This window comes from Meriones unguiculatus, chromosome 1, assembly GCF_030254825.1.
Source record: "Meriones unguiculatus strain TT.TT164.6M chromosome 1, Bangor_MerUng_6.1, whole genome shotgun sequence".
Classification (NCBI taxonomy): Eukaryota; Metazoa; Chordata; class Mammalia; order Rodentia; family Muridae; genus Meriones; species Meriones unguiculatus.
In genome coordinates this window covers 83,700,627-83,723,855 of record NC_083349.1, presented here as the reverse complement: position 1 = coordinate 83,723,855, position 23,229 = coordinate 83,700,627, and the positions used below count along the sequence as shown (strand labels likewise).

The window sequence follows — 23,229 nt, the reverse complement described above, 5'->3', positions numbered from 1 at the left end:
CTTTAACTGAGTGATTTGAAAATAGGAGAAGTAAGAAAAATATTTTAAGATTATGATTAAATATTAGAAATAATTTACAGTTAAATTTATGTGATATATTTGAATGTTTATGAATTGTACATATTCATTTCACAAATTAGTTTATAGGGAGTAAAAATGTATTCATTCATCAAGTCATCAAAGGAATTTGATTAGAATAATACTCAACCATACTTGTTAAGGAATATAACAAAGAACATTATTGCTGTTAATGATTCCTGACATACATAATACTCATCTTTGAAGAATTTAGTAAGCATTGACTTAAACTTAATTTCAACTATATTCTCACATTAAAATCATTGTTTCTTTGTATCCCTGAATAAGAGAATATAATTTGATTGTTAAAATGTTAAGGAAACTGATAAAAGAGGCAGAGGCAGAAATTGCATATTCATTGAGATAGCTCTACAAATGATGACATTGTCTGAAAACAAAAGTAGGCAATGTGTTACATACATGGTTTATCCATTTCTGTAGGCAATTTTAGCTATATACATAACTCTTGAAGCTTCCTTATTGTGCAACCAAAACAGACATAATCAATTTATCACACATCCTTTCCATCTGAGTCTTGATTGGGGCATTAAGTCTTTATGAATTTAGAAAATTCCATCTGTTCTATGAATACCAATAGATCAGTATTTAATAGAGGCAAAATGAAACCTTCTTCCTATTTTAAAGTAAATGGTGGGTTTGCAATGTTTCAAACAAAAAAAAACTTTTTTAATTTTATTTTTATTTTTATTTTACCTTTCTTCTTACATCCTGATCCACCTGCCTCCTCTCTTGCCAGTCCCACCCTCTTTTCTGCCTTCTCCCTTCCCTATTCCTCAGAAAAAGGGAGCCCCACAACCAGCCCACCGCAGCACATCAAGTCACATCAGGACTGAGAGAATCCTCTTCTACTGAGGTCAGGCAAGTCAGCTCTGCCAGGAAATCGCTATCAGAAAGCAGGCCACAGTCCATGCCAGAGAAAGCACCTGATCCTCTTACTATGAAACCCACATGAAGACTAAGCTGCCCTTTGGCTACATATTAATAAAGGCCTAGGTGGACCCATGCAGGGTCTTTGGGTGGCGCTTCAGACCTGGAGCCAGGTTATTCGACTCTGTTGGTCTTTTTATGGAGTTCTTGTCTTCTCCAGATCCTTTTATCTCCTCCACCCCTCCTTCCACAAGGCTCCCAGCACTCCACCTAGTGCGAGTCTCAGCATCTGTATTGATACGCTGCTTGGCTGAGCCTCTCTGAGTACAGCTATGCTAGGCTACTATCTGCAAGCATCACAGGGTATCATTAACAGTAATGGGTTTTCTCCTCTCATAGGGTGGGTCCCAGGTTGGGTCAGGCATTGGTTGGACATTCCCTCAATCTCTGCTCTATATTTATCGCATCACATCTTATAGACAGGGTAAATTTGGGTCAAAATTTCTGTAGGTAGGTTGGTGTTCCCCTCCCTCCACTAGAAATCCTGTCTGGCTGAGAGGTGCCCCTTTCAGTCTCCATGAACCCCACTACTAGGGATCTTAGCTAGAGTCACCGGCATATCTTCCCAGGAGCCTACCCTGTTGTCATAGGTCTCCAACTTGTCTCAAAGATATCCTTGCCCTTGGTTTCTCTTCTCTCTCCAAGCCCTCTGGTCTCCTGCCCCCGCCCCCATCTGATCTCCATCCTCATTTTCATCCCCACTACCTCTCCTACTTTGTTTCCTCTCTTCATCCACTCCACTGTCATTCTGTTTCTCCTACTGAGTGAGAATTAAGCATCATCTCTTGGGCCCTCCTTGTTAGTTAGCTGCTTTGGGTCTGTGAATTATCATATGGTAGTCCTGTATTATATGGTTAATATCTGTTTGTAAGTGAGTATATAACATGTGTGTCTTTCTGAGTCTGGGTTACCTCACTCAAGATAATCTTTTCTAGTTCCATCCATTTGCCTACAAATTTCATAATTTTCTTGTTTTTAATAGCTGAGTAGTATTCTACTGTGTAAATGTGCCACAGTTTCTTTATCCATTCTTCAGTTGAGGGACATCTAGGTTGTTTCCAGATTATGGCTATTACAAAAAAAAGCTACTGTGAACTTAGCTTGTATAAGTTCACAAATGGTTGTATAATTTTTTATGCAACCTACAGTGCAGTTGGTTACCTATATTTTCATTCTCATAGGCACATGACTACCACATTTCACTATGGCATTAATATAGTCACAGGTAGTTTTTCAGCTGTATCACTCCTTATGAAACCCCACCAAGTATGAGCTTTGTCATTGCCAGACTATTATATGGCATATACTTACTTTGTTTTTAATTTAAACTTTTAATTCTTTCTAGACTTTCATACTTGAATACTGTGTTTACATCAGTTCCACTTTTTTCTCTCTTCTAACTCCTCCCCTGTCCCATCACTATTCAAACTCATAACCTGTTTTTCTAATTATTATTATTTTACACACACACACACACACACACACACACACACACACACACACTGACCAACTGCATTTAGTGCTGTGTGTGTATGTATGTGTGTGTATGTGTGTATGTGTTTAAGGGTGACTTTTTAGAATTTTAAAATCTATCAAGGAGCTTCTTCCTAAAGAAAATGAATTATTTTTTCCAGCCTTTGATTACCTGTAGATCTTTATACAAGAGTGTAAAGCTTTGGAACTTCCTCCACTGCACTTTGGCATGCCAGCTGATAGTGTGATTTCATTATATAGGTCTTGTTTAGAAAACCATATAGTTAAGATTTCAGGGAAGCAGCATCCCTGTCATGCCTAGAAACACTATGTACCAGCAGGTAGGCACATCTCTGGCTCTTACAATCTTTCTACTCCACTCTTCTGAAGCATTCCTTGAACTTTAAATGTGGGGATTGAATTGCTGATGTACCATTTGGATCTGAGCATCCCACAGGCACATATTCTCTGCATTTTGGTCAGTTGTTGATCTCTGTAATAGGTTCCAAATGCTGCAAAACAAGCTTATTTGATGAAAGAACACTATGAGATATACTTATGTCTGGGTACAAGGATAAGTATTTAGAATATAGTTAGAAACTATATTACTTTAGGAAAATTGAAGTAGTATGTTCTCCTCTAAATTATATAATGTTTCCAGTCATATTTTCCATTCTGGGTATAAATTCCCTCAAGTGGGCCTTAAGTCCAATTAGAGAGCTGTTGGTTGTACACAAATGTAAGTGCCACTTTTGCATGACTGGTGATATTTTACCAAGTAATAATTTTTGTTTGTATGCTTCATAGCCAAATATGGCTATTGGTTGCTTTTGTCCTTTGGCATCTTGTAAAGCACTCTCAATACGATGATAGCTAGGCCTCCTGAAGGAGCTTCTAGGTGGATTTCCAGCTCCTCCTCCAAGTCCTGTGTCTAAAGTGTTCAAGGTCTTACATTCAAGCTCTGAGAGGCAACCAAGTACAACAGTAATTTCTTGTGTTGTTTGAGAAATCTGCTGGATCCACATGACTCAGAAGGAAATTTATCTTCTCCAGAACTGGATTTCTTTTTAGTTTGTGGCTAATACAAGGAACATTATCACCCCATATGGGGAAAATGCATTTAAACTATTTCTATCACACATTTATAAGTAAGGATATAACATATTTCCCTGTATCTGTGGTCCCTTCCTTTGTCTCTGTTATATTTTTACTACTACATAACAAGAGAAAAGCTCTGACTCCTTCAAAGTTTCTCTCAAAAGAATGCTGGTGATAATATTGAAATCAAAATAACCCCCTGTCCAAAATCCTTAATAATATCTTCAAAATTCCCTTTACAAATTAAGGATAAAGTAATTCTCGGGGCTTAGAGGCTATGGGGACAATTATTGAACCTACTGCAATGACTAATCAGACTTTTGAACACTGTTAAAAAATAATCTCATTGCTAAAACAATCTTCAACAATAGAAGATCTTCTGGAGGTATCTCCATCCCTGATCTCAAGCTGTACTACAGAGCAACAGTAATAAAAACTGCATGGTACTGGCATAGAAACCGACTGCTAGATCAAAGGAAACTGATAGAAGACCCTGAAATAAACCCACACACTTATGGACACCTGGTTTTTGACGAAGATTCCAAAACCCTTCAATGGAAGAAATACAGCATCTTCAACAAGTGGTGCTAGTCTAACTGGAAGTCTACATGTAGAAAAATGCAAACAGATCCATACTTATCACCCTGCACAAAACTAAAGTCTAAGTGGATCAAAGACCTAAATATAAAACCAGACACACTAAAGCTGTTAGAAGAAAAAGAGGGGAAAAGCCTTGAGCTCATTGACACAGGAGACAACTTCCTGAAGAGAACACCAACAGCACAGGCTCTAAGAGCAACAATCAATAAATGGGACCTCATGAAACTGAAAAACTTCTGTAAAGCAAAGGACACTGTCGTCAAAACAAAAAGTCTGCCTACATATTGGGAAAGGATCATCACCAACCCTATATCTGACAAATGGCTAATGTCCAGAATATATAAAGAAATTAAGAAGTTAAACACAAACAAAGCAAGTAATCCAATTTAAAAATGAGATATAGAGCTAAACAGAGAATTCTCAACAAAAGAATATGGAATGGCAGAGAAACACTTAAAGAAATGTTCAACATCCTTAGTCATGGGGAAAATGCAAATCAAAATGACCCTGAGATTTCACCTTACACCCATCAGAATGGCTAAGATCAAAAACTCAAGTGACAACACATGCTGGAGAGGCTGTGGAGAAAGGGGAACCCTCCTCCATGCTGATGGGAATGTAAACTGGTACAATCACTTTGGAAATCAATCTGGTGCTCTCTCCAACAATTAGGAATAGCATTTCCTCAAGATCCAGCTATATCACTCCTAGGCTTATATCCAAAAAATGCTCAAGTATACAACAAGGACATTTGCTCAGCCATGTTTGTAGCAGCTTTATTTGTGATAGCCAGAAGCTGGAAACAACCCAGATGTCCCTCAGTTGAGGAATGGATACAGAAATTGTGGTACATCTGCACAATGGAATATTACTCAGCAATAAAAAAACAAATCATGAAATTTGCAGACAAATGGTGGGAACTAGAAAAGATTATCCGGAGTAAGGTACCCCAGAAGCAGAAAGACACACATGGTATGTACTCACTCATAAGTGGATACTAGACATATATTATAGGATAAACATACTAAAATCTGTACACCTAAAGAAACTAATCAAGAAGGAGAGCTCTGGCTAAAATGCTCAGTCCCCATTCAGAAAGGCAAAAAGGATGGACATCAGAAGAGGGAGAAAATAGGGAACAGGACAGGAGCCTACCACAGAGAGCCTCTGGAAGGCTCTACCTTGCAGAGTATCAGAGCAGATGCTGAGACTTATAGCCAAACTTTGGAAACAGTGCAGGGAATCTTATGAAAGAAGGGGGAGATAGTAAAACCTGGAGATGACAGGAGCTCCACGAGGAGAGCAACAGAGCTGAAAAATCTGGATACAGGGGTCTTTTCTGAGACTGATACTCCAATCAAGTACTATTCATGGAGATAGCCTAGAAACCCTGCACAGATGTAGCCCATGGCAGTTCAGTGTCCAAGTGGGTTCCATAGTAATGGGAACAGGATTTGTCTCTGACATGAACTGATTGGCCTGCTCTTTGATCACCTTCCCCTGAGTGGGGAGCAGCCTTACCAGGCCACAGAGAAATACAATGCAACCAGTCCTGAAGAGACTTGATAGACTAGGATCAGAAGGAAGGAGAGGAGGACTTCCCCTATCAGTGGACTTGAGAAGGGACATGGTTAGAGAAGAGGAAAGGAGGGTAGGAAGAAGATTGGGAGGAGAAGAAGAAGGGAGCTGCAAGGGGAATACAAAGTGAATAAATTGTAATTAACAAAAATAAAAATAAATTTTAAAAATGTCCATGTTGGCATAATGCAGAGTTGTGTCAATTCTGAGGGTGTAAGTACCTGAGAAGCTCATTAAACAAGGTGTTTAAAACAATTGAAGGATTTTCTGTATCACTCATCCAGCCCTTTCCTATCCTGTCTACAATTGCCCAGGTAGGAAAGAATAAGTGAATAAGGCAGGATAGAAGTATATGACCCAAACTCAGGACACATTCTAGCTCTGCAATCTGATGGCTGGGCTGATGCATTTCACAATTTTCCTGGGTGTGCTCTCCAAAACCATTCCCTAAAATAAGGACTTGTGTCTTATAATTCTCGAAAAGGTGATTCCAGGATGCACTAACAGGGAATTTGGAGATGGTAAGAAGCTGCTCACCTCTATGTTGGCCAGCAGGTCTCTCCCATTGACCATCAGGTAACTGAAAGGGTCCAGGAGATAGTAGAGAACATGCCTCAGAGACATCCCATCTGAGAAGAGCCAAGTTCTCCTTTGGCAGAGCTCTGAACCAAGGCATTGTCTTAAGTATTTCCAGTAATTCTTCAAGTACCTTTCCTGGCCAAGAAAGTCATAGGAGAATGTGTCAATCAAATAGTCAGTAATCTTTTAGGGAATGTTAAGGGCCTTGGGATGAAAATAAAGTTGATCTCTCTGAAAACAGATCCATGATATTTACTTTCTCAGGGATATTTGTGATACCAATCATGTGTTAAAGTACCTATTACATGTCTGACACAACACAATTGCTCAATATATAGTCTCTTCTAAGTAACAGTGATATTAAAGTTTCCCTTTGGTTTCTACTCAGGAAGATCACTGAGAACATCTAAATGCTGGGGGGGGGGGGTGTTGCTTTGTTTTGTCTTGTCTTGTTTGTGTTTAATTTATTTCTGAAGTCAAGGAGGAAGGCTAGCTGTACCATCTCAGTGTAACTTCTTAGGATTCACAACCTGATCATAAGCTAGTCATTTATAGTTTCGTTGCTTATGGGCTGACACTAGAATCTCCCACTGGCCTGCACACTGGTGAGTAAAAGCTGACTCTTATCTCAGTCTTGACCACTTCTGAGGAAGTCTTATGATTAGGATTAGACACACTAAATTGCTTAGAAGAAAAAGTGGGGAAGAGCCTAAAACTCACTGGCACAGGAGACAATTTCCTGAACATAACATGAACAGCAGACAGGCTCTAAGATCAATAAATGGGACCCCATGAAACTGAAAGACTTCTATAAAGCAAAGGACACTATTTTCAGAACAAAATGACAGCCTACAAATTGGGAAAGGATCTTCACCAACCCTATATCTGACAAATGGCTAATGTCCAGAATTTATAAAGAACTCAAGAAGCTTGCAACAAACCAAGTAATCCAATCTAAAAATGGGGTACAGAATTAAACAGAGAATTCTCAAATAGAGGAATATCGAATGACAGAGAAACACTTAAAGAAATGCTGAACATTCTTAGCCATCAGGGAAATGCAAATCAAAATGACCCTGAGATTTAAACCAATTAGAATGACTAAGATCAAAAACTCAAGTGACAACACTTGCTGGAGAGGCTGTGGAGAAAGGGGAACCCTCCTCCATGCTGGTGGGAATGTAAACTGGTACAATCACTTTGGAAATCAGTCTGGTGCTCTGTCTGACAATTAGGAATAGCACTTCCTCAAGATCCAGCTATACCACTCCTAGGCATATATCCAAAAAAAATGCTCAAGTATACAACAAGGACATTTGCTCAGCCATGTTTGTAGCAGCTTTATTTATAATAGCCAGAAGCTGGAAACAACCCAGATGTCCCTCAGTTGAGGAATGGATACAGAAATTGTGGTAGAATGAACTATTACTCAGCAATTAAAAACAAGGAAATCATGAAATTTGCAGGCAAATGGTCGAACTAGAAAAGAGCATCATGAGAGAGGTATCCCATAAGTGGAAAGACACACATGGTATGTACTCATTTATAATATAGGATAATCACACTAAAATCTGAACACTGTAAGAAGGAGAACCCTGGGTAAGATGCTCAATCCTCATTCAGAAAGGCAAATGAGATGGACATCAGAAAAGGAAGAAAACAGGGAACAGGACAGGAGCCTACCACAGGAGGGCCTCTGAAAGACTCTACCCTACAGGCTATCAAAGCAGAGGCTAAGAGTCATAGCCAAAATTTGACCAGAATGCAGGGAATCTTATGAAAGAAGAGAGAGATAGAAAGATCTGGAGAGGCCAGGAGCTCCACAAGGAGAGAAAAAAAGAAAAGACAAGAAAAAAGAAAAAAAGGAAAAGAAAAGTGGGCCCAGGGGTCTTTTCTGAAACTGACACTCCAACTAAGGACCATGCATGGAGATAATCTAGAATCCCTGCACAGATGTAGCCCATGGAAGCTCAGTATCCAAGTGAATTCCTAGTAATGGGAACAGGGACTGTCTCTGGCATGAGCTCAGTGGCCTGCTCTTTAATCACCTCCCCTTGAGGAAGGAGCAGCCTTGCCAGGCCACAGAGAAAGACAATGCAGCCAGTCTGGATGAGACCTGCTAGACTAAGGTCCAAGGGGGAAAGACCTCCCATATCAGTGGACTTGGGGAGGGGTGTGGGAGGAGATAAGGAAAGGAGAGTGGGATTGGGAGGGGACAAGGGAGGGGACTACAGCTGGGATACAAAGTGAATAAATTGTAATTAATAAAACTATATTTTTTTAAAAAAAAGATTAGGATTGTAATTCAGATGACAACTTTATGACTAGGTGTCGAGCAAAATCTCAAACAAATGTCATCACACGGACAACATCCACTTAGCAAACGTTGATTAGTAAGTGAACTTGCAGACCATTTGGTAAATTTGAATCTATTCCAGATCTAAACTTTGAGGTTTCTGAACAGCATTTTGTACAAGATATTCAGTGACAACTGCCACGAAGGCTCCAAGCACAGGGTCCTGCTACTCATTAGGCTAATTTCAGGAATGAGGATTCTGCAGTGTTCCTGAGTGTTGAGGGCTTTAGCTGAAGTCAGCATTCCTGAAAGTATAATATAGAATTATTTGAATTCTGAGCTGCAGTAAAGCAGTTACAAGATGTCTCTACTATGTTTCTGTGAATCTACATATAATAAATACCTTTAATTTCACTAATAAAAGCCCTTTTCCAAAAGGGCACACTGGGCTAAATAGCAGCAGTAATTCCATGAACAAAAGTGCATATCTGACTTTCAGTGTGTAATTGGAAAAAGCATTGCTTGTAGGTTGAGATATGGACCACAGCAACCCATGGCAGGCAGGCAGAGACCTTCCAAGCTCTGCCCTCTGGTTTAGGGTCTCAGCACATCTTATCAAGGAACACATAGTGTCACATTTTCCTGCTGAAGTTTTGGAGTTTTCTAGTTGTGGCAAGATACACATGATGTGAAATCTACTACTTTCCACATTCTCAGTATAAAGTTGCAGCATTAAGTACATTCATATCGTTGTTCAGCACTGACATGTAGAAATGTCTTTCTTTTTCCCGCACTTACATTCTGAACATTATACACAGGAAAGAATAAAATCACAGCTTTCCATTTCCTTGTTTATCTAACCCCAGAAAACCACGTTGTTCTTCTTTTCTGTATAAATGTGAGTGTTCTTCCCACTTACAAAAGTAGAATCACCAAATACTTGTCCCTTTCTCTTAATAATTAATGTTAGGATTGCTTGTGTAGTAACAGGTGTTGGAATTTCATTTTAAGGCTCAATAACAACATCCTGTTGTATAACAGACTTTTATTATCTGTTCCTCTGTTCATAGACATTTCCACGGTTTCCACCTCTGGGCTACTATAAACAGTTCTTGCATGAGCAGTAGGATAGCCACATAAGCTGTAATATTCTCAATAGATTGCAAGCATATCAGTTTGGCACTTTCTCTAGAAACCTAAGGAACTAGGCCAGGAGTGGTGGTATATGTCCACAATGCTAACAGCTTGGTTCCTGTGATTTCAAGGCTAGCCCAGTAGGTTTCAGGCTATCCTGTTTGTGATTCTGCCTCTTTAAAAGCAAACAACCAAATAAAATTAAGGAACTAGGCAGATAATACAAGCAGACCTTTTAGTGCTAGTGCAGTATTAAAGGGATTGAGGATTCCTTTGTACCTTACTACAGGGGAAAATGGCTCTGTGGATCTTTTAAATAAGATTTTAGATGGAACCCACTTGAAAGGCAGGATTTGCCATCATAAAGCAGAATTTATATTTCATCTCCAAACTACTTATTGAAAATACCATTCATAATTTTCTTATATGGTGTTTTCTTCCCATGGACATCAAATGAGTTCCCAGTTATTTGGTGATTCTGCTTGAATTCTAGAATGCAATTGCCTACAACATTATACTCTGTGACCCTCCAATTTCTTCATTGCCGAATGTTGAAATGCGCCTTCTTTTTCTTCACTATTAGAAAGAGCGAATGCTTCCTAGATTAATAATAACTTACCTCTGCAGGGCTATGCCTATAAAAAGTGTCTGCTTGAAATGCTGATAAAGGTCACTGAAGAAATGCATGGGATACATATTGGCAGAGAGGGGAGGGTTTGGCTCTGTGCACAGTGGCAAGTTTATTTCTTTAATTTATGTGTGTGAATACATGTGTTTGTGAAACTGGGAAAGCTGAGTCCCTGTGCTCACTCGGGAGCCTTCAGAATGCTTCTGCACTGTCCTTGATGTCCTAGGAAGCAATTACAATGGTCTGGAAAAAGAGCAATGGAACTTGGGCTGCGAACTGGTAACAGCTAAAGGCTGAAAAACAGTCGTGGTCTGGGTTTGCTTCGTTTGTAGAGCTGATAGGGTTAAAGTTGGAGAATATTCAGTTACTCCAAATGGGCCACATAATTATGAACTGAGACCACTTAACCAAGGTAAACTTTATTGTATCAAGTCAAAGTTATTTTTGTCGTCAATTTAACTTCAATATTTTCCCACTCACAAGTCACTATTAGTTAAGCATTATGTTAAGATTTTTCTCATGATTATGTAGTCACCTGGACGATTTCTCCATGAAGAAATTGAGGCAAAGAGATGACACTATTCAAGGACACACAGCCATAGAGTGAGAGAAATGGTTTATCTTTTTCTGACTCTACCAAGCAGCTTTCACTGGCCTTTTGAATGCAGGAGCTTGAGATTTCCTGGATAAGAATTTCAATTTTTGAAGGCTTGTAGGAATTATTTTTATTTTTTAAAGATCAGTGAAATAACTGGAGTCATGACTGAGAAGCAAATAGACCCTTTCTTCTCATAACACTTTTTAAGTATCAAAACGTGATTTCTTTCCAGATACTGAAATCTGTGGTTCCTGTGCCTATTGTTGGCACACTTTCTGAATGGTGTTGTCAGGGATTTCTTTTGCCTAGTTTTGAACTTGGTATCAGGGAGATCACATACATGGTATGGGGTTGTATTTTTCAGCACTGCAGTCTTTCATTATTCACTCACGGTGTTGCATTTGTTGGAAATTTATTATTTTTGGTTGCTATCCACAAACTACAACTTGTGATTCTATTTTGCCAATATACATTTAACCTCTTCTTCAGTTTTTGACATCTATTCACAAAGCTGTGTAAATCCTGATAAAGTAGTTTGTTTCTTTGTGGGCATGTGCTTTATTTTCTTCTTGGAAAATATCTGACTTTGTGGGGGAAAAAATGCCAAGCTGTTTCCCAAAGTGGCTCCCCTACCCCATTTCTTCATCTCTCCACCTGTGAGTGTTCCATTTGCTCTACATTCATCTCTTCTTTGGAGTCCTATCTGTGCTTCCTTTGACATCAATGGTAATATTTTCTATTCATTCTCATACCCCCCCACCTCTCCATTGAACTCCTAAAGGGCTGCAGTTGTACCTCCATCACCACACACACTCACATTCTATCTTATAGGCTCTGTAAATCTAACCTCAATAAAAATGGAGCCAGGTAAAGCAACAAAGGACTGAGGAATTCTGAAGATGGCTGGATGTCCCAAGGAAATTGATATGATCTGTCTCACAGGTAATGTATTATAATACATTATATGAAGCATGAATGCAAGGCTCCTGCTGCCATTTGTTACCATCTTCAGGAAGACTTTTTATCAGATTCATAGCGGCAAGTGATACAAATTATTGGATTTCTTTTCCAACATAAAAATAGCTGTTTACAGCCTTTTAAAGCTGGGTAAATAAACGATTGATATTACCTGTGGAAAACTGCAGGGCATGCCTTTCCTATCTCACCTTCTAATAGTCCATGACTGGAGCCATCCTATTTACCCACACGGGTCTCATCTTCATTCTCTGTGTGTATTTTGTCTACATCCTCTCCCATGCCTTTTCCTATACTCTGAGGAGATTCTTACTTGGGTTGCTCTCACATTTTCTCTCCTAGAAGAGAAATCAAGGCCTAGCACAGATGCCAATGTCTTATGGCACTTTCTCAGCTTTTAACCATGTAGTAACTATTCTCTCTCATAAATAATGGATTGTAGATTCCCAGGAGGGAAGACAGACCCAGCCTATCTTCCAGGACTTCTACATTAATCCTAGGCCAAGAGAGCTCTTTAGCTCACAAGTGTTCCACAGATGCCTATGACCTCATCTCAGACATCCAACTTCTACACACCCTCTTTTTTGATGTCCCTTGTTCAAATTGAGCCACTCTGCATTTAGTCAGCTTCTTTGACCTCTATGTCATCTTGAAGCAACACATGGCTTCAGTACACGTCTTACCACACACCACTCAGAGAAGGGCTAGGGGTCATTCAGAAGCATATGCTGGTCTCACAGGAGTGTGGAAGGTACTGTGTCACCAGTGCAGGCTGTGTGTGTTCTAGTAGAGCATAAAAACGGCCAGTTTAAGTTTGGTAAATATCTCACACAAGAATAGAGAAGAGGGCTATGGTCCAGATTTTCTTTCTTCTTATTTTCTCTCATTCTCAAAACACGTATGACTCTTAATTGTCCCCTTCATGTACTCTGGTTGGATACAGCATATATTTTCCAGAAGGGCAACCCAGAAGACAGTTTTCTCTTTCAACTGTCATTTGTCTGTTAGTCTCCAGAAAATCTTTCATCTGGAAAAGCAAAGTTTACCACCCTTCCTTGCTACCTTGTGTTGATCTTCTGGCTGTCCTACTCCACTCTCTCCCCACCTCTCTTTAATTTTTTTTTTCAGAAAAGAGTATTCAACACTGTGATTCTTGCTGGACACTGTGACAGAAACCGATGACAGCCACAATAGAATCAATGCTCTCCTCTGGTTCATATTCTACTAGGCAATGTAGACACATTAGTAGATAGTTATAAGGATTCCCTCACTGCCTTTTACTGACAGCGCATGGAGTATAGTGGGACCTGAGAGATAGTGAGGGCAGGCTGAGGTCTGAGAAGACCTTCAGGAAATAATTAATGGGAGGTCAGCTGAACAGCATGAGGGGGTCTTCACAAAAGGTAAGAAACTATGAAGGCATGGCACAGTAAGGAATGGAAAGAAGCTAGACATGTCTGAAAAGCAAAAAGTAAGAGAAAAGGAAAATAAGGTTGAAATGACTGTGAAGAAACATAGTGTCTTGTGTGGTATTTTCACTCTCCAAAGGGATAAATATGACACACACATCAAGTAGACCATGCTTTGAATTTTGGTCTCTCCCCATGCTGTGTGGATAAGATCCTCACCCCCTTCTCTTCTGGGCAGCATCAGTGAACCACAGATCTCAACCAGCAATGCCATCAACTAATCAACTGTTTCTTGTGCTATAAGACGCTGTATTTTTAAGCCATGATGCTCAGTAGGTTAGATGTCTTCCTTGGGTTTTCCACACATAACATTTCCAATTTAAGTCAGCTTTCTTGAAGCACAATCTCATCATAATTTGAGAGGTATCTGTAGTGGCCTTTCATGGAAGTTCTGAGCAGTAGAGACTTCTCATAACTACTCAAGAGCCTAAACAAAGTAATAAGAGGTCCCCTTCTGTGTTTAGAAAGTTACCACTGGAGCTGAGGTGGAATAAGTGAGAAGGCCCAGCAAGAAACAGTGAGTAGGTGGAGTAAAGTAGAGGAGACAGATGAACTAGTGATATCAAGAGAAGAGAAGAGTAAGTTTCAATTATCAATTATCAGCCTGTTTCTTCTGACATAAAGTGTTTTTCACAAAAATGGAAAGAACCTTCAGGTTGGGGGCAGGGGTCAAGTCCTGCTTCAGGCAGTTTCATATGTCCTGGGTATTAGATTAGTTCCAAACATACTTTACTTTAATAAAATGCTGCCCCAGTATCTTATCAGATAACTTGGTGGGGGAGGCTGAAGACATGAAAAATTTACAAGGAAGACTGAAAAGGGGAATCCAGGCAGTGGGGCACTTGGGGAAAGGAATCACCTGAAGGGCTCAGTCAGAGAAGAGTCCTTCAAGAAAGATTTCTATCCAGAAAGGGGTCTCACAGAGATGCTTTTGCCCATTAGTTTCAGAGACCAGCAATCTGAACTTGGCAACTGCTATTTTAAGGGAGCAGTCAGAGAGAGGCAGAAAGTGAGTCAGAAATGAAGAATTGGGGAGAGCAGGTACGGAAGCAAGAGATGTGATGGTAAATGGAGAAAAGGCAGCTATTAAAGGGAAGGTGAATTTCCTTCAGATGGAAGCAACAGAAATAGGTCTGTAATGAAAGGAAGAATGAATTTATTCTACTAAGAAGTGACTACAAGATTTAAGGCAAGTAATGGAAATATGGGTACACTATTACTGTTTGGCTTCACAACAAAATCACAATGTAGTTGGTTAAATCACCAATTTACAAAACATTTTAAAGCTCATTTTATGAGACAAGCTGCAGAGTGGCAGGTAACCCCTGTACTAGCAGAGCAAGTCACCTGATCTACTCCAACAAGAGATAATCACACTCACCTCCCAGCCCAGGGCACAGTATACTTCATCTCTTGTCTCCTAAAGCCCAAAATCAGGAAAAAGAACTTATCTGGTGGCTTCTAATCTAGGTTCATATAAGATACTGAAAGCTATTTACACTCCAATTGTCTAAATTACTGAAATTCAAATCTGTCCAAAGATCCAGGCCCATTCCATCTGTAGGTACATTTACTGCTGTGTTAACTAGCCCAGAAAAGGCAACAGAGCACCCACCATAAAAGTGATGGGCGTGTATACAATAAATCTCCCCGGGGTTTCTACCTGGTTTCTTCCCCTAGAGCTTTCAAATGAGAATTCCCTGTTCAGGAAGTATACTGACTGCTGATGGTACATATTACTTCCAATCCAGACACCAAAATTGAATAACTGTATTGGTGGTGATTTGAATTGTACTTTAAAAAAGCCCAGCATGTCAGCCAACCCTTCTGCCTGTGAGTTAAGTTGGAGTTGTAGATGATGAACAAAGTGAGAGAATGTTCCAAAGTACTGGTCACATGCTGTGATCAGTAAATGCTGGTTCCAGAGTGTGCTAGGACTTTGTCCATCAAGACACTGTAATTTGTGGAGAGGGACTGGAGTTTGCCCTCAAGTTAGGCCTTACTGGGTTTTGTTTTGTTTTGTTGTTTTGTTTTTCTGAGCAGCTATTTGAACTTCGGGTGTTTTTCTCCTTGGGTATTTTTGCTCATCTTGAAAGGATGCGTGATTGCTACAGCACTGGCATATTTGGATTAATGAGGCAATACATCCTAGCACCTGGCACACAGAAGGTGGTCAGTGTGTTTCTTTTCTCTGTGTCACTGTTTTGTGTAGTAGCTAGATCCAGTATATTTCTCTATATGAAGTGAAAATATCAAATGTTTAGTAATACCTCAACCTAATTTATTAATTTTTCTGTACCTACAATGGTGATGTCACTGCCAAATGTCAGTATTGAAATGATGCATCCCTTCATTCTTCATTACATTCTACATAGGCTTTTTTTCTCCTCTCTAGTTGAACATTTTGCTGTCCCCTTTAAAAACAATGTCCTCGTTTTGCTTATTTGCTCTGACCTGCCTCATTTCCTCCCTCTCAGCTTCCTAAATTCCATCTTATTTCCTTGTATTCTTTAATTAATGGGCAGTTTAATGAGTATAGAAATGCACAAAGCACAAGGCAAAATTGGAGTTCTTCTTGGACAGTTTCTATGTGCATCCCTCCTCTACAGCACTATTTTTCTGTTTTGTTTTGTTTTGTTTTTCTACCTCACAACCGAAACATGCTAAACCAAAGAGTGGGGGGAAGGCAGCATGGAAGGAGAGAGAATCTGCCTCCTTTCTGAAAGGATTTGGTAGCATCTTGTTCATAGGAAGGACAGCTTAAAATCAACTGTGGTGTCCCTTTTCTGCTCGCAAAGCCTACAGCCCTGACTATACACTGCAATGCAGAAGCTAATTACCAAGATAATTATCAGTACCAGCACTGCCCAACTGTTCTGTTTTGTAATCAAAAGCTATACTAGCAATCCTGAGTCTGACTCTGCTGAAAACACAAGGAATCTACTGAAGACTTGTCAACCCCGAATAGTATTCTTCTAGCTCTTGGGCCCATGTTACTCCAATTACATGTTAACAGAATGTTTAGGGATCTAGAGAATACTCCAAGCACGTTAGCCAATGCATAGACATGAATGTCTCAGTAAGAATAGCCTCAGTTAACTCAGATCTACATACAACTGGACTCCATGGCAATTTCACTAAGCTCCTGTAATATGCTAACATTGTTCTCCAAAGAGCAGATCCCTACCTGACTTAGCCTTCATTTGTCATTCCGTAGAGGATAAATGGATTTTCTTCATGCATGAACAGGCTGTGTTAATGGTGAGAACAGTGTTGCTAGGCTAGATAGAGGTATGCATTCCTACCCACTTCCTAGTCTCACAGGCACTGAGCTACAGACCAGCGTTCTGTCTGCCATCTCAGAGAGCATTAGTTAATTTAGGTCTTTACCTTTTTGCCACCACACACTAAGGAAATAGAATTTCTACCTTGAAAATCTGGTTTACACAAAGTAAAACAACATAGTTACAATTGGCTTTTTAAATTCTTGAAGGAATTTTGAATGCAAAACAAAGGACAAGCTGCTATACAGGATGAAAGACTATGTAAAAGAGCAGACACAAAAGAAGAGTATGAAATGCAAAGAAAAGTGAGTGATGCTGACAGGAGACAGACTATAAACACAGAAGGAAGGGGTCAAGGAAAATCAGAAGAAAAGAAATGAGACAGGAAAGGGGGAGAGGGGTATGTGCTTGCATAATGGGCTAGAAAGAAACTAGAAAACATGAAGGCCACAGTAAGACCTCCAGAGGAGAAAAATTAAAGACATCCAGGTCTTAAGAACTGCGGTTTATCTATGGTTTGGAGGAAATGGAGAAGGACTAGCTAGATGTTTGAATTCCTTAAGGCTGCTTGCCTTAAGGGAATGTCTACTATGGATGCTGATTCAGACTCTAAGAGATAACAAGACTCATTAGTGTGCTTGGCCAGGATGTAATAGCAGCAGAATTCACTGATGCTTATTTAAAATGAATCTTCATAACCAAGGTCTTAAGTAAACATTCACCAACTGTAAATGAAAATTATAACAGGCCTTCAGTAGGGAATATCTCTGCAGGAGAAGTTTGAAACCCTATGCACCACTTTCTTCTACCATTTTGTTCATTTGTGATTCTCAACATTAAGATGTGTTATCACCTGTTCCATTGCTAGGCTATGTGAATCCTTCTGGTGTTTATAATTTTCTGCTGAACGCTGAGAGTGGTTGACCTGCAATGTAAATGAAGTCCCTTGACAAGAAGATCGAATCTATCCTCTTACAGAGGACTCAGGTTCCAATGGGACCCACAGAAACATCTGTACCCAAACCTGAGAAATCCAAGTAGGTATCCAGTAGGCCCAAATTTATAGCTTTCATCAAAGTCAGGTAGAAATTAGAATACTGAGGAAATTCTTTTTTTTATTTTTTTATTTTTTTTATTAATTACACTTTACTCACTTTGTATGCCCCCTGTGGTTCCCTCCCTCCTCCTGTCCCAATCCCTTCCCTTCTCCACCCTCTGCATGCATGCCCCTCCCCAAGTCTACTGATAGGAGAGGACTTCTTTTCCTTCCTTCTGATCCTAGTCAATTAAGTCTCATCAGGAGTGGCTGCCTTGTCTTCTTCTGTGGCCTGGTAATGTTGCTTGCCCCTCAAAGGGAGGTAATTAAAGAGCAGGCCAATCAGTTCATGTCAGAGACAGTCCCTGTTCCTATTACAATGGAACCCACTTGGATACTGAACTGCCATGGGCTACATCTGTGTAGGGGTCTTAGGTTATCTCCATGCATAGTCCTTGGTTGGAATATCAATCTCAGGAAAGACCTCTGTGCTCAGATTTTTTGGTTCTGTTGCTCTCCTTGTGGAGTTCCTGTCCTCTCCAGATCTTACTGTTTCCCACATCTTTCCTAAGATTCCTTGCACTCTGCCCAAAGGTTGCCCATAAGTCTCAGCATCTACATTGATAGTCTGCAGGGCAGAGCTTTTCAGAGGTCCTCTGTGTCAGGCTCCTGATTTGTTCCCTCTTTTCTCCTTCTTCTGATGTCCAGCCTCTCTGCCTTTCTGGATAGGAATTGAGCATTTTAGCAAGAGTCCTCCCTTTTGATTGGTTTCTTTAGGTGTACAGATTTTAGTAGGTTTATCCTATATTATATGTCTATATGAGTGAGTATATACCGTGTGCATCTTTCTGCTTCTGGGATAGCTCACTCAGGATGATCTTTTCCAGATCCCACCATTTACCAACAAATATCATGATTTCCTTGTTTTTTATTGCTGAGTAATATTCCATTGTGTAGACATACCACAATTTGTGCATCCATTCCTCCACTGAGGGGCATCTGGGCTGTTTCCAGCTTCTGGCTATTACAAATAAGGCTGCTACAAACATGGTTGAGCAAATGTCCTTATTATGTACTTGAGAATCTTTTGGAGGAAATTCTTAAGAGATGATATCCAATGCTGAATATAGAGACTCAGCACTATCTTTTGCACTTGCTGTGGACCCCATGCTGGCCACAGGCTGCTCCATTGAAACTGGTAATCACCTATTGTTTGTGCTGTGCTCTCTATAGAGCCCAGCTTCTGTGAAGGTCTTGAAAGGTCAAGTGCCTTCCCTTATTGTCAGAATGCCTGCTATGTTATGTGTTTCTTAAGTGATGGATAATAAAGTTTTCACCAGTGAGTGGGAGAGGAACCACTAATTATCCAAACTGATATATGTTTTCCTTTCTAATGTATACCTATACTGATATTTCATACAGCAGGGTTTGGTTTTCTACAGTCATGATTTGGGTCTCTCAAGGGAGCTGGAAACAACTCCTGTTTTTCCCTCAGCCCTTCCCTATTCTGCTAGTGTTCATTCCATATAAGAATCACCTCTAATGATGCATAGTTATTGGGAATAGTCAATTCATTCAACAGATATTTACTACTAGTTAATATGAGCAAATAGCCACAGTTGCTTGGGACCTTTTTTACTTTACTTCTCCATATGCTGTGTTCTAAGAAACTCCTTGGTTATAGGCAAAGCAAGCCCATTGATGGTCCTATCACCTACTCTGTTCTGAAAGAGCTAGAAAAAATTCTAGAAATCATGGTTTAAATGCTACTTAGCAACCAGTAGTCCTCTTTGATGGTTAATCTGGATACTTTTGGTATACCAAGAAGATCATTTGTACACAACATCACTGTGAGATGCTGAAACAGTGAGCTACAATTAACTACAAAGGACTGTCTAGTTCTACCTGTGCTATTCCAGAAAAAAAAAAAACTTTTAACAATAATGTAATAAATCAGAAGAGACACATGAATTCAGAAGATGGTGGTTCCATCTCTAACTTGATCTCTCACACTTCAGTGAACAGACAAGTCATCAGCCTCTGCACTGCTGGGATTTCTAGTGTGAAAATGAAGTTCTTAAGACCTGAAGTAAATGTAAGAATTTCCCATGAAAAGAACTACCACAGAAAGAACAGAAGTCACAAGACAGATGACACAGTTTTCATGTTTCATTACAACTTGGTCTTGGACTAGTAAGTTTGCCTCTTGGTTTCTTCGTATAGAAAATAAAAAGTCACTAACAACATACTTAGGAGGAATCTCCTGATTGTAAAGTGACAGTACAAGAAACATGAACCAATGTTGCATTATGCTATCATGTGATTGATTTTACAGCTCAAAGGAAGCACATTTATCATGGGTTATGAATTAGCACAAGAGTTGTAAACCATAATCTGTGGGCTAAAATGTTTGTTTATTACATATAAAACTATGTATAACATAAAATGTATATACATAATTTCATTAAAAATCAAACATAGGTATTCATGTGTATACATAGCCAATCATATGTATCCATGTAATTGTTTTCATGCTATAATAACAAAGCTGAATAGTTGTTTACAACAGAGAGGATGTAGCACACATAATACATTTAGTTTCTGCCATTAACAATATATATTTCCATTGACCCTGTTCCAACAGAATGGTTGCAAGATTGATAGTACAAAGTCCAAGATTCTCTTAGGACCTATATCTGTATTACTATGTGATCTCAAACAAAGTTCTCTTTCTCTTCTCTCTCTCTCTTCTCTTCTATTCTCTTCTCTCTCTCCCTCCCTCTCTTTCTCCCCTTCTTTCTCCTTTCCTCTTTCCCCTTCCTCCCTCTATTTGTCTCTCTCTCTTATCTCTCCTATCTCTTCTCTTTCTCCCTTTCCTCTCTCCTGTCTCCCTATCTGCTTTCTCTTGAACTGTACCTAAAATGAATGGAAATAGAAAATAAAGCTTCCTCTTCCCTTTCCCAAAGGTTGTGACAATAGATAATAAACAAATACATTGATCTTTTTCTGGAGGAAAGATTGCTTAAATTCAAAGCATTATTCATCAGGTTGATGCTGTTTGATGACTCATAGTGATGAATAATGTGTTTTTTTCTGGTATAAGCCTCTCCTACACAGCAGCGGGGGATCACTTAGATTGGTGATGGCATACAGACCTCTGCGCTGTGGAGCTGCAAAGAGTCAGACTACTGCATAAGAATCTGAATGAATCACAGTATCCAGTCACCAGTTTAGTTTTAATTGCTTCTTCATCCTTTGATCCTCTGAAGTCTGTCATTAAACATTCACAAGATTTGAACTTCAGATTTGCCAATATCTTTGCTGAGATTACCCAGCAGCTGACAATTTTAATCCAGGATCAAGACAGAGTAGCCTCGAGGCACACAAAGAAATACAGAAAAACAGTGGGGGCAACACATGGGTGGTTTACAGAACAAATACCAAAAATGTTTCTTTATGTTAAAACGAATGCTTACTTGATTCTTAATTGCATGACTCATGCAAGCCTCTTAAGAACACATAGGCATAGCTTTAAAAAAATCTTTTGCATAGTCTGTGTAAATATGGGTCTCCCTTTTTCCCAAGAATCTCTTCAAAACTCCAGGAAAGATGTTCCTAAGAGTAGTTCTTATGTGGCTAAAAATAGCTGCACAAGACACCCAAGTCTGAACACTGAACAATTATTAGCTCACCTGAGGCTCAGTTATAGGTGCTGCATTCCCAACATAAAATTTTTGGCATATGCAAATTACTGGTAATCATTTGCTCTACAAAAAGATCTTTTGATTTACAAATAGGTTTACTCCCATGTTCCTTGAGTGATCTGTTGCCATTATTACAGTGCCAATAAAATCTCCTTATTAGTGAACACAGGGAACTTCCCAGAGACTCATACTCCAACCAAGGACTATTCATGGAGATAACCTAGAACCCCTACACAGATGTAGCCCATGGCAGTTCAGTGTCCAAGTGGGTTACATAATAATGGGAAGAGGGACTGCCTCTGACATAATCTGATTGGCCTGCTCTTTGATCACCTCCCCCTGAGAGGGAGCAGCCTTACCAGGCCACAGAAGATGACAATGCAGCCACTTCTGATGAGAACTGATAGTCTAAGATCAGAAAGAAGGAGAGGAAGACCTCCCCTATCAGTGGACTTGGGGAGGGGCATGCATGCAGAAAGGGGAGGAAGAGTGGGATCGGGAGGGGAGAAGGGAGGGGCTTATGGGGGGATACAAAATGAATAAAGTGTAATTAATAATAATAATAATAAAATCTCCTTATTAGAAGCTCTCTACACCTATGCTTTTTGAGCATGAACCTAGATAGTAAAATGAAAAAAACAATCCTCTTAGCTATTAAGAGATAGCTTGTGACAAAAGCCTCTTCTTCTCAGCCTAGGAGCTTAATATTACTTTGTGTTTATGATTATCCCAGAAAGATGAAGTACAGAATTCTTTAATAAGCTTATGCGCTAATATTGTTATGTGATGCATATGAGACTTTATTGACTAAATATTGATACTTATCAGAAAAGTTTAAACAACTGGAATTTAGGGATACTAATGACAGCGCTGAAAGTGACTATCACAGTGAGTATACCATGTGCTAAGCAACATTCTAATTCATTAGTCACTGAAAATCAAACCAAAAAGTTAAGTGCAATCATTTATCATTCTTGTAGAGTGAGGTTAAGGCTCAGAGATGTGGACTGTCATTTCTCACAAGCTGTTACATTACAAATTTCAGAATCAGCAAGGCTACCCATATAATTTGTGCAACTAAGCACATAGCTCCATGCTAGCACAGCAACTGTCAGATGCTCACATGTGGGAGCAGGAGCAATAGTTATCAGATACAGTCTAGTTTTAAGAAGCTGACTCCTTGGGCCCTAAAAAGCATTAAAAACATGAAAACTGGGCAACTTCTGCCAAGTATTTTAATATATGAGACAGCATGAAAATGAGGACGGTGACCTCCAAGCAAAAGGAAGCAAATGTCCACCCCAATGATTCCCTACTTTTCTTCTTGGAGGCACATTTTGGGCCATGGAACAGGGAGGAGAAACCCAAATACAGCACAGTGGTCTTATCACAAAGACTGAGAGTCTAATTCAGAATCTGTAGTAATAGCTGTGTTATAGACAGGAGAGGCCATGCCGAAAAAGAGTGGTAGGAATCTGTGTAAAGCACCCCCCCCTTTTTTTTTGCTGAATACTAAAATGGGCATCCAGTGGGTAAAAATTCCATAAGACTTAACAAGAACAATTGCCAGAGAGCTGAAATTGTGGTATGTCTACACAATGGAATGCTACTCAGCAAATAAAAACAAGGAAATCATGAAATATGCAGGGAAATGGTGAGAACTAGAAAAGATCATCCTGAATGAGGTATCCCAGAAGCAGAAAGACACACGTGGTATATACTCACTTATAAGTGGATAGTAGCCATATAAT

At 39.6% G+C, this 23,229-nt stretch overlaps 1 protein-coding gene across 3 annotated transcripts in view; it reads left to right on the top strand.

The window, feature by feature from the left end:
* The window catches only part of Cpq (carboxypeptidase Q), a 568,473-nt gene that overhangs the window by 522,866 nt on the left and 22,378 nt on the right, over positions 1–23,229 (top strand). The window contains exon 9 of one of the 3 annotated variants that reach the window (XM_060393030.1): positions 11,842–11,912. The exons of the other annotated variants lie outside the window; for them this stretch is intronic. Coding sequence (XP_060249013.1) covers positions 11,842–11,897 — 56 coding nt within the window. The 3' untranslated portion in view covers positions 11,898–11,912. Of the gene's footprint in view, positions 1–11,841; positions 11,913–23,229 lie in introns of those variants that run through there. 3 annotated transcript variants of the gene reach the window in all.